Source organism: Lepus europaeus, chromosome 6, assembly GCF_033115175.1.
Source record: "Lepus europaeus isolate LE1 chromosome 6, mLepTim1.pri, whole genome shotgun sequence".
Classification (NCBI taxonomy): Eukaryota; Metazoa; Chordata; class Mammalia; order Lagomorpha; family Leporidae; genus Lepus; species Lepus europaeus.
The window spans coordinates 86,359,793-86,377,564 of record NC_084832.1 but is presented as its reverse complement, the minus strand read 5'-3'; the positions used below and the strand labels follow the sequence as shown (position 1 = coordinate 86,377,564).

General features: G+C 38.2%; 1 protein-coding gene across 2 annotated transcripts in view; it reads right to left on the bottom strand.

The window, feature by feature from the left end:
- Positions 1 to 17,772, bottom strand: part of RNF17 (ring finger protein 17) — a 111,986-nt gene that overhangs the window by 17,078 nt on the left and 77,136 nt on the right. The window contains exons 20-26 of one of the 2 annotated variants that reach the window (XM_062195398.1): positions 14,785 to 15,012; positions 13,589 to 13,739; positions 13,371 to 13,489; positions 7,703 to 7,805; positions 5,704 to 5,819; positions 2,789 to 3,078; positions 1,085 to 1,248 (exon numbers count right to left, since the gene is read on the bottom strand). In XM_062195398.1, coding sequence (XP_062051382.1) covers positions 1,085 to 1,248; positions 2,789 to 3,078; positions 5,704 to 5,819; positions 7,703 to 7,805; positions 13,371 to 13,489; positions 13,589 to 13,739; positions 14,785 to 15,012 — 1,171 coding nt within the window. The remainder of the gene's footprint in view (positions 1 to 1,084; positions 1,249 to 2,788; positions 3,079 to 5,703; positions 5,820 to 7,702; positions 7,806 to 13,370; positions 13,490 to 13,588; positions 13,740 to 14,784; positions 15,013 to 17,772) is intronic. The other variant, XM_062195399.1, reaches the window with a different exon arrangement.

Sequence of the window (17,772 nt, the reverse complement as noted above, 5' to 3'; positions counted from 1 at the left end):
CTGAGTGAAATTTAAGTGCTACCTCATAAGTCAGCCCTTACTCTGAAAGCATTAACTAGTCCATAAACAAATTTGCTAGGTTGATTTTTTTTGAAAGATTTTATTTATTTATCTGAAAGTTACAGAAATAGGGAGAAGGGGAGAGGGAGGGAGAGGGAGAGCGAACAAGAGACAGACAGAGGTGTCTTCCATCCACTGGTTCACTCCCCAGATGGCTGCAATGGCCAGAGCTGCACTGATCTGAAGCCAGGAGCCTCTTTCAGATCTCCGATTTGGGTGCAGGGGCCCAAGCACTTGGGCTATCTTGTACGGCATTCCCAGGCCATAGCAGAGAGCTGGATGGGAAGTGGAGCAGTGGGGACTCAAACTGGTGCCCTTATGGGATGCCACCGCTGTAGGCAGTGGCTTTACCTGCTATGTCACAGCACTGGCCCTAAGGCTGATATTTAGCATATTGGAAAACAAGTTGTTTTACATCAAATGTCAACAGGGCTACCAATTCTAGCTAAGTAGTTCACTCATTAAGGTATAAGTGGTCAAATCCTTATCTGGAATTTTCTGTTGTTATCTAAACTATTAAATATATTTGAAAATAAAAGTAAAAAAAATTTAATTACAAATAAATCTGATTTTTTTTTTTGACAGGCAGAGTGGACAGTGAGAGAGAGAGAGAGAGAAAGGTCTTCCTTTTGCCATTGGTTCACCCTCCAATGGCCGCCGCGGTAGGCGCGCTGCGGCCTGCGCACCGTGCTGATCCGATGGCAGGAGCCAGGTGCTTCTCCTGGTCTCCCATGGGGTGCAGGGCCCAAGGACTTGGGCCATCCTCCACTGCACTCCCTGGCCACAGCAGAGAGCTGGGCTGGAAGAGGGGCAACCGGGACAGGATCGGTGCCCCGACCGGGACTAGAACCCGGTGTGCCGGCGCCGCAAGCCTAGTGAGCTGCGGCGCCGGCCATAGATCTGATCTTAAAAACTGATCCTATCATGAGACGTTTTAACTACATTCTTATGTTTTTATACTCAAAAGACCACTTACTGCAATAGCATTTACCTTGAGAAAGTCACAAAAGCGTACGGGACTCACCCTGATAGTGCCGCCAACAACTTCCATTACCCTGCCCCGGTACCACAGAGTGTCGGATCCTCTTATTGCACAAGCTTCTCCCTTTTTCCACAAATAAGGCTCCAAAAGACCAAGGCATTTTAAATTTTTCTGAATTTCATTCATCATTTTTGCTAGCTCAAATTCTGAAGAAATTATTAAAAGCAGAAAACATTTAGGAAGAATTCCCTACCATTTTCCAATAAAAAGTCATTAATCATATTTAAGCACTTCGTAACTTAGGTAATATAATTAAAAGTCAGTCACATAGAACTTTCATAAAAACCTAATTCTGTCAATAGTTTCTCTATGCTTCAAAACACACTATCAAAAACAAAACACTATCAACAGCATACAACTATTCTGATCTTTGATTATATTTTGATAGTGCAAATGTCAAAAACAGCTCTAAGCATACCGGATAGCCTAGCAGAAAAGAACTATTAATTTAAAATGTCAGTTTGATAACATATCTAGGTAAAACAGAATATGTTATGTATTATTTGATGTTTCACTACAGAATTCTAGGGATATAAAATAGCTTTTACTGCTTATCAGTCCATTATTTCCAAAGTTAATCTATCTGTATAACTGATAACACAAAAGGCAAGCTCTGGCATCACTTCTCACCCCAATCCTGTTAACAGCTGTGTGATCCTGGATAGTTCTGTTTCTTCCACAATGGCATCTTAACTGCCCTAACGGCATGGCATGGAGATTAAAACTTTGAGCACAATGCTTGGCACGTAACAGTCAACCAATTTAGCAATAACTAAGTATTTATATTTGTCAAGGATAGCTTCTGGTTTAAGTACTATTATTACAGGTCTCAAGACATTATTTACTTCTTCTACAACAGCCAATTGAACGGGTTTATTTTGTGTGTTTTTTTTAATTAAAAAATAGTATTTAGGAGATCAAGAAAAGAAGAAAAATCTTGATGAATTTATAGCCACCATATCCTCATGGGCAGGCAGACTTACTAGAGAGTTAGTGGCACTTAAGCCCTAGGAGTGTTGAATCATGTGAGTTAGAGTATTCTGGATGGGCCCAGACCATAGTCAGGAACCATGTGCATAAAAACCTAAGGAAATATCACGGAGGACCTAAATGTTTTTCAAAGTATTCTGAATCTCCAGTCATTTGTTGTGAATTCTTTCCTCATTCTCTTCAAATAGAAGTTTTTAAATCCTTTTTTCTTATAGAGCCTACAAACTCATCTAAATGGCAGGTCTTACAAAACTGGCATTACCACCCCCCCCCCCCCCAGCTCCCTACTCTGCATCTTTGACATAGTGTGGGGAAATAAGGAACACACAGTGGTGCCTGGCAGATCAATGTGTACTAATCCTGATGTAACAGTCATTTTTCCTGACTTATTTGGGAGGGTTGCATAATCTGCCATAGTAGTGGAAATGGAAATTCCAAACTGAGAATCGTGCTCAGTGTAACACATTAGCATTGCTACATTAAAATAATGAAAAACTCAAATAACTATGTGGTAGGCATTGTTAAAAGCACATTGTATATCTTGCAGGAAATCATTTAATCTAAAAATCCTGTGAAAATGATGTTAAAGAAGTTCATTGCTTACCAAGGTATTTCATGCATGCCTATCTTACCAGACAACTGGAGATACTAGGTATATGTTCACTGACTAACCCTACAGAACTTAAAACATCTCACCTGATAATTTAGGGACCACAAATATAGTTCCATCATCACCAATGCAGCTGACAACTGCTTCAAACACTTTCATGTTAGGAATAGCTGGTGGTTTGTAGCATCCAGGGGCTCTTGGTTCTGCAATTTTCTCCTTAAATTCATAAACTTTGTGTTCACTGGTTATACCAGCAGATTTTTTGTCGGGGACAAAGCTAATTTTAGTACACTTGGTAACTACTGAATCTTCCTGTTCCAGGGGCCTTTCCGGAGACTTCTCAGATACTGAACAGCTGTCAGCTAGTGTATCAATTCTGTAACACCCAAAAAGAATCCATCTAAACATGAATAAATATAAAAATAGGGAGAAAACTTTCTATACAAAAAGAATCCTTCAAATACACTTGAAATAGAAACTGTTATAGTCTAGAATATACTAGTTTGTTACATGAAAATGAACATGTTACAATGAAAATGATTTTAAATTATGTGACTGATGATAAAAAACAAAAACAGTATAATTTCACCTAAATGTTTTAAATTACTATTACCTATTTACATGATACTCTCAAAAAATTCATATGAATTATATACCAAGTATTGTACAATTAACTAGTTATTAGAAAACACCTTCAAGTTGATTTTAATTTAGTCCATAGATAGAACATATACATGTATACTTATAAAATAATAAAGGTTCTTATAAAAAAATAAGGTATTATTAAGATACTAGGTTTTGGTGGTAATATGCTATATTTGCTCTTTGTTGTTTTTTTTTTTTGCTCATTTTTTTTTTACTTCATGTTATTTTCTTCCAATTCAGAAAAGTATGCTGGGGCCAGTGTTGTAGTGGTAGTGAGTTAAGCTGCTGGCTGAGACATCGGTATATGGGTATTGGTTAATAGCCAGCTATTCCACTTTTTTTAAGATTTATTTATTTGAAAGGCAGAGTGAGAGCGATAGAGAGAGGTCTTCCACCTGCTGGCTCACTCCCTAAATGGCTGCAATAGCTGGAGCTGGGCCAATCCAAAGCCAGGAGCCAGAAGCTTCTTCCAGGTCTCTCACATGTGTACAGGGGCCCAAGGACTTGGGCCATCTTGTATTGCTTTCCCAGGCCCATTAGCAAGGAGCTGATTGGAAGTGGAGCAGCCAGGACTCAAACTGGGGCCCATATGGGATGCTGGCAATGCAGACAGCGGTTTAACCCACTGCGCCACAGCACCAGCTCCTGGCTGCTCCTCTTCTGATCCAGCTCCCTACTAAAGTGCTTGGGAAAGCAGAAGATCTCTCAAGTGCTTGGGCCCCTGTCACCCATGTGGAAGACCCAGAAGTTGTTCCTGGCTTCCTGGCTTCAGCCTGGCTCAGCTGTGTCCATTGAGGACATCTGGAGAGTGAACCAGCAGATGCAAAGGTCTCTCTCTCATCCTCTCTTTGTTAACTTTGCCTTATAAATTTTTTTTTTCCAAAGTACACCTAACATCTAGAGGGCAATATTAACACCGTTCACAGAATTACAGATTTTCATTTCTTCTAATTTCCTGTGCTTTTCTGTTAAAATAAGCATCCTACAACAGTTATGTAAATTCCTGTGTTAACTTCCCAAATACCCACGATAAATGACAGTGCTGTAAAAGCAGTAAATAGCACAGCAAAACTCTCATGATCAGTGGCAGATAATTGTGGTACTAACTTGCCTAGCTTTTTTTTTTTTTTTTAACCTTAACACTTCTTTTATCAAAAAACTGTAGTATCCCAGAGTTACCAAAACCCAGAAAAGATGTATGTAGTCTAGGAGATACCAGTTAACTCAAATGCATGAGCTTGACCTTGCCAAGGCCCTGGCCTCTCAATCTGCATCAAGTAACCAACTGTACTTGGTCAGTTACTTTAAGTCCCATTTCATTTTTTATTTTTCTCTTTCCATTTCATCAGGACTGGCACCTGGTCCAAATAAGATGAGCTACTGATAATGGTTTGGATAATAGTTTGTGTGTCCCCAAAAGGCCTAGGTGTTAAGGGCTTGGTTTCTAGAATCTTAGTTACTTGATCAAGGACAGACCTTAATCCATTTATGGTGTCTGAAGATGGGGTCCTACAAAGTGGCTGAGTTGGATTAGGTGGTTAGGGTGGCACTCCATGGTTACATCATGCTGACAAATGTGCTGTCTCTCCCTGCCTCCTGACTGACCATGTGATCTTCCCTCTGCACACAGACTTATCAGAGGCCAGCCTAGTGAGGCAGTCCCATTTTGGACTGAACCTCTGAAACTGTGTACAAAAAAATAAACTTTTTTCTTTACAAGTCAGCCTATCTCAGGTATTTAAGTTAGAGTGACAATAAATTTACTAAGTATACCAGACATGGTACAAAGCAGCTCCTTGGAACATTTGAAATTCCAGCATGCCCCTTCATCTACACATAGAGATAAATGAGTAATATCCTGATCCTTCTCCCTCTGAACCAACAGTACTTAACCCAAACTCAGTACACAAGAGGATCTTTAAAAGTAAATATTGCTCAATTACTCTTTAGCTACTTACTCTTATTTAATATATTTAAATGTCAATGTATAACCATCAGAATTTCCATCAAAAGCTCAAACACCTCTGAGAAAAGATGCCAATGGTTCAGATCTGTTATCTACTATAATGTTCCCTCTTTCTTTGGTTTCAGTGTAAATGCCCAAGGAAAGTTAAAAGTATAAAGGCTGGTATGTTAGAAGTTTGAGAATGCAAGAGTTGATGGGCTTGAAGAGAGACATAACCAATTCTGAGGGTATCTGCTTCTGAGTTGACTCCTCAGGGATTAGTTTATAAATAATCTTTAAGAGCAAATAAGATGCAATTCAGGTTTGAAGAAATACGTATTTGAAGCTTTCACAGGTGAGAGATGCAGGCATCATCAACTGGTGTCAAAATTTTTTAAAGAAAGTCTGTACCTATTTTCTCTCAAAGCCAAACCCTTTTTAATCAAATACTTAGAAACATCCACACGCTCTCCTTTTTCATCTCTGCAGAAGATTTTCACAGGTAAAGGCCATGTTGTATTGTTGTCCTGCAGTGATAAATCAAAGTAGGAGATACAGAAATGATATATTCTCTAAGCAAGAAAAAAATTTCTCAAGAGAGAAAAGTTACTTTAATAATTAAATATCTCAGAAAACAGCATGGAAGATAGCTAACAGGGACAGTCATTTTTCAAAACATGCCAAGAAAGACCTCACTGTGAAACTTAACCCCTCACAGAAAAAAAAAAAAAAAAAAAAAGCAAACGGAAAACATTTCCTCATCAATGGAAGGAAAATAATAGTTATGTTTCTCTATTTCCTTAAACTCTTTGTGAACTATAGAATCAAAATATATTCTCCAAGGTGTGCCTTATTCCCCCTATAAAAAGCAAAACTACAAAACACACACAGAAAAATGAACTATATAAGACATTTCTAATCATTAAATAAAACACTTAAATTAGAAAAATAAAGGAAACAATGTTTTTAAGTATCCCAAAAAGATATATGCCTCTTTTTAAATCCATACTCACACAAATCTTGTGATATACCATCAATAAGAGACTATCAAAAAGTTTGTGGCAAACGTATATTATGACAAAACTGTGCATGGACATCACAAATTTTTGCTCCAAAATAAACTTTAAAAATTCCATCTATTTTTCTAAGAGGCAGAGAGAAAGGGAGAGTTCACATCTGCTGGCTCATCCACAAATGCCCACAGTGGCCATGGGTGAGGTCTGAAGCCAGGAGCCAATAACTTATCACCACTACCTCCCAGGGTCTGCACTAACAGCAGGCTGGAGTTAGAAGCAGAGGTGTGTATTGAACCCAGGCATCCCAATATGGGACATAGATGTTCTAATCAGTAGGACAAGTGTCTACCATTAAATTTATCATTTAAAATTTTTAATAAGAGGGGCCGGCGCTGTGGCACAGCAGGTTAACGCCCTGGCCTAAAGCGCCGGCATCCCATATGGGCGCCGGTTCAAGACTGGCTGCTCCACTTCCAATCCAGCTCTCTGCTATGGCCTGGGAAAGCACTGGAAGATGGCCCAAGTTCTTGGGCCCCTGCACTCGCAAGGGAGACCCACAAGAAGCTCCTGGCTCCAGGTTGGCGCAGCTCCGGCCGTTGTGGCCAACTGGGGAGTGAACCAGCAGATGGAAGGCCTCTCTGCCTCTCCTCTCTGCTTAACTCTGACTTGCAAATAAATAAATCTTTAATTTTTTTTTTTTTTTAAATTAGAGAGATTGCGAGAGAAACTGACTGACCTGTGGGAGACTCCAATTGAGTTCCTGGTGCCTGGCTCAGCAGATGTGGCATTTGGGGAGTGAACCAGCAGATGGCAGACCTCTCTCTCTGCCTTTCAAATCAGTGTATTTAAGAAAACAATTTCAAAAGGCTTCAGAAATATTGCTAAGATCCATATTATATATATACATATATGGCTATATATATAGTTGTGTATATATATATTTTCACTCGAGGCGCACACACACACATACACGTGTGTATAGAGTTCCCATCTGCTGTTTCACTTTCCAAATGGCCTAATAGCTCAAAATCCAGATTTCCCACATGGGTGGCAGGAATACAATTATTTGAACCATCACCGCTGTCTCCTCGGGTCTGCACTATCAGGAAGCCAGAGTCAGGATCTAGAGCCAGGAATTGAGCCCAAGTATTCCTATGTGAGAAGTGGGAGTCTTAACAGGTAGGCCAAATGCCAGTTTTCCACGTTATATTTTTAATGTGCAAGTTATCAATTCAAGCATATTTAAAAACAACTTGATTCAGACAATCATTTGAAAATAAGATGAAAAAATTTTGCAACAAAATCCAAATAGCTGTTTTCAACAAGACAGAAAGTGGAACTGATGAAAACATTGATGAGATAGATCATCAGTACACATCTGTTGTAATGCTTACCCCACTACCCACCTGTAAGATTATAGTTGCTACAGCTCCAGTTAAGTACAATGAAAGACAGTCACAAGCTGTGGCTGTCCACTTGTCACTCCCACCAGTTGGTCTGAAACAGATCATATGACAATTTGTTTCATACAAGAAACACTCTATATACACATAAATAGTGAAAAATCAATTTAAACATAGACTTTTTATGTGTATCTATTTTGAAGCCATAACGAGGACCTCAAAGTATATATATTTTAAGTATTTTTTAGTCAGCATTTCATATGTCAATTAGACTATAAACTCTAAGAGAACAGGAATTATTATGTCTAATACAGTACCTGGCACATAAAAGGTATTCCAAAAGTGTTTAATGCAAAAAAAAAGTCTTTTGCCATGATTCCATTGCTTACTTTTAGAAGTTTCTTGGAAATGAGATTTGAGCTTCCAAAATAAGTCTCAACAGTTTATAGAATTTTTTTTTATTCTTGTTTCAACAAAATTAAATAGTAGATGTAATAATGAAACTTTAAATGACTAGAAATTAGAGGGAGGTGGGGGGGGGAAGCCACAACAATACAAAAGTTGCACTTTGTAAATTCACATTTATTAAATAAAAAAATAACTATATAACAAAAAAATAAAAGAAAAAAGATAATTGAAAATAAAAAAAAACCTTGGTTTTAAATTGGAAATTGCATGGAAAATTAATCAATTTTAAAAAAAATATCATGTAGGATCTTTGTCCTTAATGCGATTTAATGCTATAACTAGTACTCCAACAGTATTTTTCACTTTGTGTTACTATGTGGGGGCAAACTGTTGAAATCTTTACTTTATATATACGCAACTGATCTTCTGTATATAGAGAATTGAAAATGAATCTTGATGTGAATGGAAGGGGAGAGGGAGCGGGAAAGGGGAGGGTTATGGGTGGGAGGGAAGTTTGGGGAGGGAGGAAAGCCATTGTAATCCATAAGCTGTACTTTGAAAATTTATATTCATTAAATAAAAGTTTAAAAAAAATAAATGACTAGAAATTAGATCAGTGTCTAATTTTGATGGCAGGCAATAATGAACAGTAAAAATGCTCAATGAATATTTGACAGATCAATGAAAAGCAGAGTATCCGACTTCATTATCCATTGTTTTTAGTTTTCATAGTGGAAACTGACTGTAGGCTTTTTAAAAAAGATTTATCTGAAAGGCAGAGTTAGAGAGACAGAGAAATCTTTTCCATCTGCTGGCTGGTTCATTCCCCATATGGCCGCAATGGCTGGGGCTGGGCTGGGTGCTAGGGCCCAAGCAATTGAGCCATCTTCTGCTGTTTTCCCAGGCACGTTAGCAGGGAGCTAGATCAGAAGTGGAGTAGCCAGGTCTCGAACCATTGCCCATTTGGGATGCTGGTATTGCAGGTGGTAGCTTAACCTGCTGTACAACACACTGACCCCCATCCTTTAGGTGTTTCTAGCCATCAAACTGAGCCCCCAAGAAGAAAGATGGAATACCACTGATGAGGTTACACAGTTCATGAGCAGGTCCTGAAGGATAACAGGCTTTTCAGATCTAGAATTTCATAAGCTGATCCATGAGCAAAGTAAATAATCAGGTCAATCTTTCATATTAAATGGTTTGTATTCATGAACTAATCAAATCAATGGGGTATGTAGTTTGACCAAATAGAATTCAGTAAATATACTACAGTCTTCATTATGAAGGTCAAACTGTTTTTATGAGCTATGAAACTCTAGTAATTTCTAGAATTATGGTTTAATGTTTACTATGATATACAAATAAAAACCAGTGCAAGATTAGGGTCTTTCTATGATTTATTATAGATACACCTTTTATGAACATTAACTCTTTAACATCAGAAGACATTTACAACATAAAAAAAATTATGGATACAAAATGTCAGTTGAAGAAGTAAGAGTTCTGGGAATGGTGGTGTGAATGTTCTTAATCTCACACTTAAAAATTGTAAGAGGGATAAATTTTATGTCAACTGAATCATAAAAATCTATGGAAAAGAATTTTAGAATAGTAGTAAAACACAGAGTTCCAGTTTTCGATTCAGGCCTTGTTTTTCGTTTTTTTTTTTTTTTTTTTTTTTAGAAAACTTTTATTTAATAAATATAAATTTTGAAACTACAACTTTTGGATTATAGCGGTTTTTCCCCCCCATAACCACCCTCCCACCCGCAAACCATCCCATCTCCTACTCCCTCTCCCATCCCATTCACATCAAGATTAATTTTCAATTATCTTTATATATGGAAGATCAACTTAGTATATACTAAGTAAAGATTTCAACAGTTTGCACCCACACAGACACACAAAGTATAAAGTATTGTTTGAGTACTAGTTATACCACTAATTCACATAGTACAACACATTAAGGACAGAGATCCTACATGGGGAGCAAGTGCACAGTGACTCCTGTGGTTAACAATTGACACTCTTATTTATGACGTCAGTAATCACCTGAGGCTCCTGTCATGAGCTGCCAAGGCTATGGAAGCCTCCTGAGTTCACAAACTCCAACCTTATTTAGACAAGGCCACAATCAAAGTGGAAACTCTCTTCTCCCTTCAGAGAAAGGTACCTCCTTCTCTGATGGCCTGTTCTTTCCGCTGGAATTTCATTCACAGAGGTCATTTAGGTCATTTTTTGCCACAGTGTCTTGGCTTTCCATGCCTGAGAAATTCTCATGGGCTTTTTACCCAGATCCAAATGCCTTAAGGGCTGATCTGAGGCTAGAGTGCTATTTAGGGCATTTGCCATTCTATGAGTCTGCTGTGTATCCCGCTTCCCATGTTGGGTTGTTCTCTCCTTTTTAATTCTATCAATTATTATTAGCAGTCACTGGTCTTATTTATGTGATCGCTTTGATACTTAATCCTATCTTTATAATCAATTATGAACTTAAACTGATCATTTTAACTAGTAAGATGGCATCGGTACATGCCAACTTAATGGTGTCACATGGCACATTTCTAGCTCTACCATTAGGGCTAAGTCTGAGTGTGTGTGTGTCAGGCCTTGTTTGTAATCCTAACGGAATAGTCAGATGTTTTAACCTGTATTACAAGATACTTAACCTCTTGAAGATTCAATTCTCTCATTTGCAAATACTACTGTATCTGAAGTTAAAGATTTGTTGTGAGGATTAAGTGAAATAGTGGCTACATAATGCAACTAGTACAGGGCTCAGCTATTGTTAGTAGTCTCTTAAGATAGTATTCTATTCCATTCCATAAGATACAATTCAAAATGTATACAGAAACAAATTCGATACAATATTAGGTACATTTATGAGACTTACAGAAATCTGCTCAATCACTATATTCAGACTGAACTATTTTTCTAATTTAAATTTTAATTTGAAAGGGGGGGAAAGTGGTAGAGAGTTCTCCCACCTATTGGTTCAATCCCTAAATACTCAAACAGCTGGGTCCAGGTTAGGCTGAAGACATGATCTAGGAACTCAGTTTGGGTCTCCCACATGGATGTAAGGATCCCAACTACTGCTGCCTCCCAGGGTATGCATGAACAGGAAGCTGGAATTGGGAGCAGAGCTAAGACTTGAACCCAACATTGATATGGAATGCAGGCAATTACAAGCAGTGTCTAAACTGCTGCACCAAATGTCTGCTACCTGACTGAACTATTCAAGATGGCAATGAAAAATAGGATTGGATTTGTACAATACGTGGGCCTAAGATTCCCATTTCACAGCACTGAGCTTACAAATATGATTGCACAGTCTATTCAAGATCACAGAGGAGAGAGAGGTGCCTGGAAGACTGGAGTCATGTTCTGTGCCAATGGGTGGACTAACGGAGACTACTACTGACGAACTCTTCAAGAGCAATAAACAGGTGAACTGTACACAATCAAAAGTGGTCACTAAGAAGAAGGCATACTATTCTAACTTCATTTTAAAAGTTAGGTTTCAAAGTGAACGAATTAAACCAATGTTTCATTTATATGTACTTCAGGGAAACAATTTCTTGGTGTCAATTTCTTTATTTCTATTATAGGGATAATAATACTTCCTATATCAGTGATGTTGTGAGAACTAAATGAATACAGGGAAAGTATGCCATAGAATGTCTGACCTAGTAGACAATAAATTTTAGACGTATAAAAAAAAGGTAAAAGAAAAGGGGCCAGCATTTTGGCATAGTGAGTAAAGCCACTGTCTGCAGTACCAGTATTTCATATGGGTGCCGGTTTGAGTCCTGGCTGCTTCACTTCCAATCCAGCTCTCTATTATGGCCTGGGAAAGCAGTAGAAGATGGTCCAAATCCTAGGGCCCCTGCACCCATGTGGTAGACCTGGAAGAAGTTTTTGGCTCCTGCCTTCAGATCGGCTCAGGTCCAGCTGTTGTGGCCAGTTGGGGAGTGAACAAGCAGATGGAAGACCTCTCTCTTTCTGCCTCTTCTTCTCTCTGTGTAACTCTTTCAAATAAATAAATATTTTAAAAAATTTAGGTTTATTGTGTAGTATATTTGGAGTTCTCTCAGGAGATCCAGCACTGATATGTATGTACATAATAACTATTTTGATTTATCCCACAATACACGAGTAAAAGCTTCAGAATACAATATCAACACTACAACATCATTGAGATTAAAGAAAATAGCTCATGGTTTTTATTTCTAAAGGGGACAGGTATTTTTTCATTCTTGGAATATAGTCCAGTGAAGATGAATAGTCATATTAATGTTTTAAAGTCACTAGAAGAAGTTTCTGAGTGTATGCTATTACTGTACAGATAATTTCATTTTTACTATCACTTTACTATCATTTTTGCTTATTTTTCATATAAAATATTAACATAGTTCCAAAGTTAAATCACTATTGTTAGTAACCTCTTTTCTTTCTCTCAATATCTTACTGGAATTACCCTTACTCCTAGTTAATGTTAGTAAGACAAACAGTAAGCTTATTCAACTTTAATATAAACTCCTGTTTCTCCTCTTTCCACTACTATTTTAAAAATTTTGCTGTATCTACTTTGTATACTATACCATTTCTCTAATAATCATCATTTAATATTATAGGTAAAATATACAATGTTAACCATAGTCCTTTTGTCAAAATGTCTCATATCTTTTTGGTTATCTGAAGCTTGTTCTCTTACAGACTCCTCAGGGAGTTTCCTAGGCACCACACTCCTGGAGTCCTTCAGTGGTTCTATCAGTAAGCAGCTTTTATGCCTAAAGGTTAGTTTAGCTGGATATGAATAAAATCCACAACTTGGGGCTCGTGTTTGGTGCAGCAGTTAAGATGATGCTTGGGATGTTTGCATCCCATGTCAGAATGAATTGGTTCCAATTCTGGCTCTGCTCTGATTCTACTTTTCCAGGATATTATATAATTCACTTTTTGCTAATTCACATAATTTTATGTTTTCATGAAATTCTAAAGTTATGTTGTCCCTGAAGATAAATTTTTATATTTAACAGTTTGAATTCTATCTAGGTAACTTTCACACTCCTCTATTATTTTCTTAAATGCCACTAAATTTATGTGCTCAAAATAGTCTGTTAACCTCTTCTTAAAACCTCAAATTAGATTTTACAAAAACTTAAGAACACAAATTAAAACTGATAAGAATTCACCCAAGTATTTTAAATATTCAAAAATGAAAAAAATTTATTCAGTTAAAAACTACCTTATGTCAACAAGAGAGCATTCCAAAGACAATCTTCCCATTGTCTTTAGACTTTCTTCAAGTTCTCTCAAACAGTTAATATTCACTACTATTTCCACACCCACGTCATACAGCAAGACCTAGGAAAACAACAGCTTTAAGTCTAGGGAAATACATGATTTGAAAATATATTTACAAACTGAAAAACCATGCAAAATGCATTCTTTCATGGTTCTTACCTCTACCAATGTGTCTGTGACCATTTTGATGATCTGACCTCTTCGCCACTGATTTTTATCTGGGACCTTAACAGCACAGTGCATATCATTTTCCCATTTAATAGGTTCCCATTTTGAGTGTTCATAAGCAGCTATCATCTTTTCTTCTAAACTATATAAAGATAGAACAAAGTTTCATTTTCTAAATTTAAAAAATTTTTAATTTGTATGTATCTCATAAATACAACATTATGTAAATAGTTATTCCCACCGTGCCCACCCTCCCACCTACACTCCCACCCCACTTCTTCCCTTACTTTCAGTCTTTACTAAGATCTGTTAAGTATAGAGTTCAATGACTGGTATGCAAGAGAAAAAGGAAAATATTATAAAGGAAAAGATAACCAAAAATACAGAATAAAAAGGTGATCCTCAACAGTAAAGAGAAGGGCTTCTCAAACTCGTTGCTTCTGATAGTGTCAATTTCATTTCTACATGCTAACTTTTGGGTGCTCTATTAGTTATGGGATATCAGAGAGAACATATAAGAGTCTGTCCCTTTGAGACTGGCTTATTTCACTAAGTATGATGTTTTCTAGTTTTGCCCAAATGACCAGACTTTATTTTTTACTGCTGTATTGTATAATCTTTTCTAATTCTCAGATCATAGGTTTTCCACTGCTCCCCACCCCTACCCTAGTTGTACTCCAGTCCACGTTCCTGCCTCCGGTCTTTGAACTAGCACCTCCCTCTGCCTGCGCTGAGCTTCTGTCAAAAACCCTGGGGACTTACTCCATTTTCCTCCAGAACCCATTTTAAATGTGTCTCTGAGGTCGTCCTTGATACCCTAAAATTACATTTTCCCCCAAATGCTTTATTTTCTGTATTAAACCTCCAATCATCTGCTATGCTAGAAGTTTCATTCATTGTCTCTCTCTCTACTAGATTTTAAGTTCCATGACAGCAAAAACTTGTCTGTTTTCACTACTGTGAGCTACAACCCCTAGAATATGGCTATCACACAGTAGGTACTCAGTAAGTATTTATGGAATACCTTTTAATATAGTAGAAGTAACTAAGAGCAATACTATTTTTATATTTTTAACCACAGAATATTTAGTTAGCACAATTTTATTACTTTAAAAGTTCTATATTTATGACTTTTAGATCACTGAAATAAATAAAATCTTATATACTGTTCTCTTTATATGTAATACCTATTAATTAAGTTTTCTGTTAACAACCACTGAACATAAATCTTCTCGGGAGATACTACATTACAGATATGCACGGGCAGTTCCTTATTATAAAGTGACTGGAAATTCTCATTTGGTAGAGATTTTGCAGACACAGGACTTAAGTCATTTACTTCATTGGAAATAATTTCTTCTAGAGAAGGATCCCACACTTCAGTATGCTTTTCAGAATCATCTTTGAGGGTATATCTGAAAAAAATAACAAAAATTAGAAAAGTTTGCAAATTATTTTATGTATGTTTGGATTTGGTTAGGTTTACGGATGAACAGGTTTTAGTTATCACTCACTGCTTCCCAGTATTGACAGTTCTATCAATTACTAAATGTAGTTACTTTTTACAGACGTTCTTAATACTGAAGTAAACACACACACAAAAAAAAACAAAAACCAAACCTTGTTTTAAAAACGTGGTTCAAAGTACCAAATTTGCTCAGAACTTCAGTTCTTCCCATTGCTACTTGTAGTCAAATAGGAAAATAATAATTCAAAGTTCGTCAACTTGAATATTTCTCTTTGGCTGAGAAGTATCCATCAGGGCAGGCATTCGGTGTAGCTGTTAAAATGCCCCTTGGGACACCTACATTCCATATGGGGAGTGCCTGGGTTTGAGTCCCAGTTTTCATTTTTTAAAAAGATTTTACTTGAAAGTCACATTTAAACAGAGAGAGGAGAGGCGGGGGGGGGGGGGGCAGGGAGAGACGGAGGTAGGTTGGTTTCCATCCGCTGGTTCACTCCCCAGATGGCCACAATGGCCAGAGCTGCACCAATCCGAAGCCAGGAGCCTCATTCGGGTCTCCTGCTTGGGTGCAGGGGCCCAAGGACTTGGACCATCTTCCACTGCTTTCCCAGGCCATAGCAGAGAGCTGGATTGGAAGTGGAGCAGCCAGGTCTCAAACCGGCAACATATGGGATGCCGGCACTGCAGGCTGCGGCTTTACCGGCTACGCCACAGCGCCCCGCCCCCTCCGGGTTCTTCTATATTCCAGTTTCCTGCTAGTGAGAAGTGGTATTGATGGCTCATCTAATTGCATTCCTGCCACCCCTGTGGGAGACCTGGATGAGCTCCTGGCTTTGGCTGGTGCAGGCCCCACCATTGTGAGTGTTTGGTGAATGACCAGCAGATAGGCACTTTTTGTCCATATCTGCATCTCCAACAGCAAACACTCATTAGGAGGGGTAGCTGCTTTCTAAAAAAGATCAATCTCTTCACCAATGAGAATACAAGTAGAAAACAATTATATTAAAATGTATCAAATAAAATAATTGTATTTAATACCTCATAAATCTGATGAGATGAATTTTTTTTTATATAAAGGAGAAGCTTAATTTCACAAGAAGCTGTGATTTAACCATGGTGACTAATTTTTTTAAAATCTATCAACAGTTTTCAGTCCTGCCTTGAACTCTCCATACTAGTTACTCTTTCCTTCTTGAAATGTTCTTTGGTTCTCAATCTACCATGTTTTAGACTTCTTTCTTCCCTGTGATATTCAACACTGTTACCTTCATCAAGAGACTGAAATGAATGAGACTTATGGTTTCATTCTTTTTTTTATTAAATATTGATTTACAGAGGCAGAGTTAGAGAGAGGGAAAGACAGAAAGGTCTTCCATCCACTGGTTCACTCCTCAAATGGCTGTGATGGCTGGAGAGGGGCTGATCCGAAGGCAGGAGCCTGGAGCTTCTTCTTGGTCTCCCATGCGGGTTCAGAGACTCAAGGACTTGGGCCATCTTCTGCTATCCCATGCCATAGCAGAGAGCTGGATTGGAAGTGGAGCAGCCTGCACTCAAACCAGCACCCATATGTGAGGCGGGCACTGCAAATGGCAGCTTTACCCACTATGCCACAGCGCCAGCCCTGATTTCATTCATTCTCATCTTCTCACTTGTCATTTAAATGCTAACCCTACCTGCACTACCTAATTGGGTCCTCTTCTGAATTTCAGATTCCTGTGTTTATTTCCTTCATTCAGCTCATTCAGTCTAGTATTCACTGGGCATGCACTACAAGACAAGCATAGTACTAGATACCCCAGACATGTCAGGGGGAAAAATAACACAGGCTATGTGTCTTAGGGTTGTTTTAAACTGGTCATTTATCTTTTTAAACTTTCAGTTATTTGATGTGTAGAGAGAGCAAGAACGAGATCTTCCATGTGCTGGTTCACTTCCCAGATGCCCACAATAGCTGGAACTGGGTCAGGCTGTAATCAAAGCCAGGAACTCACATCTAGCTCTCCCACGCAGGTGGCAGGGACCCAAGTACTTGAGTCATCTGTTGCCTTACCAGAATGTGAATTAGCAGGAAGCTGGTTGGGAAGAGGAGACAGGACTTGACCACATGCACTCTGATGTGGGATGCAGACATCCCAAGTGGTGGTTTAACATGCTGTAGCACAACACCCATCCCCTCTTGGAGTTTATAATACAGCAATTCTCCCTTATATGGGGGACATATGTGCTAAGCCCCCTAGATGCCTGCAACTGTGGATAGTACTAAACCTTTTTTCCTGTTATACATATATACCTATGAAAAAGTTTAATTTGTATGTTAAACAGAGTAAGAGATTAATAACTAATAATAGTTATAAATATTTATAATTAGAACAATTACAGTAATTTATATTAGAACAATTATAGTAATATACTATAATAAAATTTATTTGAATTGTTTCTGGGATTTTCCACTTAATAATTTTGGACTATGGCTGACCACGTGGGAGGGGAAGGGGAAGGGAAGAGGAAGAAAGGTTAGAGAAAGGAGAGAGAGAAGGAAGAGACAGATGTCTGCCACCTGCTGGTTCATACCCCAAATGCTGCCAATAGTCTAGGCTAGGTCAGGCTAAAGCTGGGAGCTGGGAACTCAATTTGGGTCTCCCGTGTGGATGGCAGGGATCCAAACAGTTGAGCCAACAGCTGCTGCTTCTCAGGTATGCATTAGTAAGAA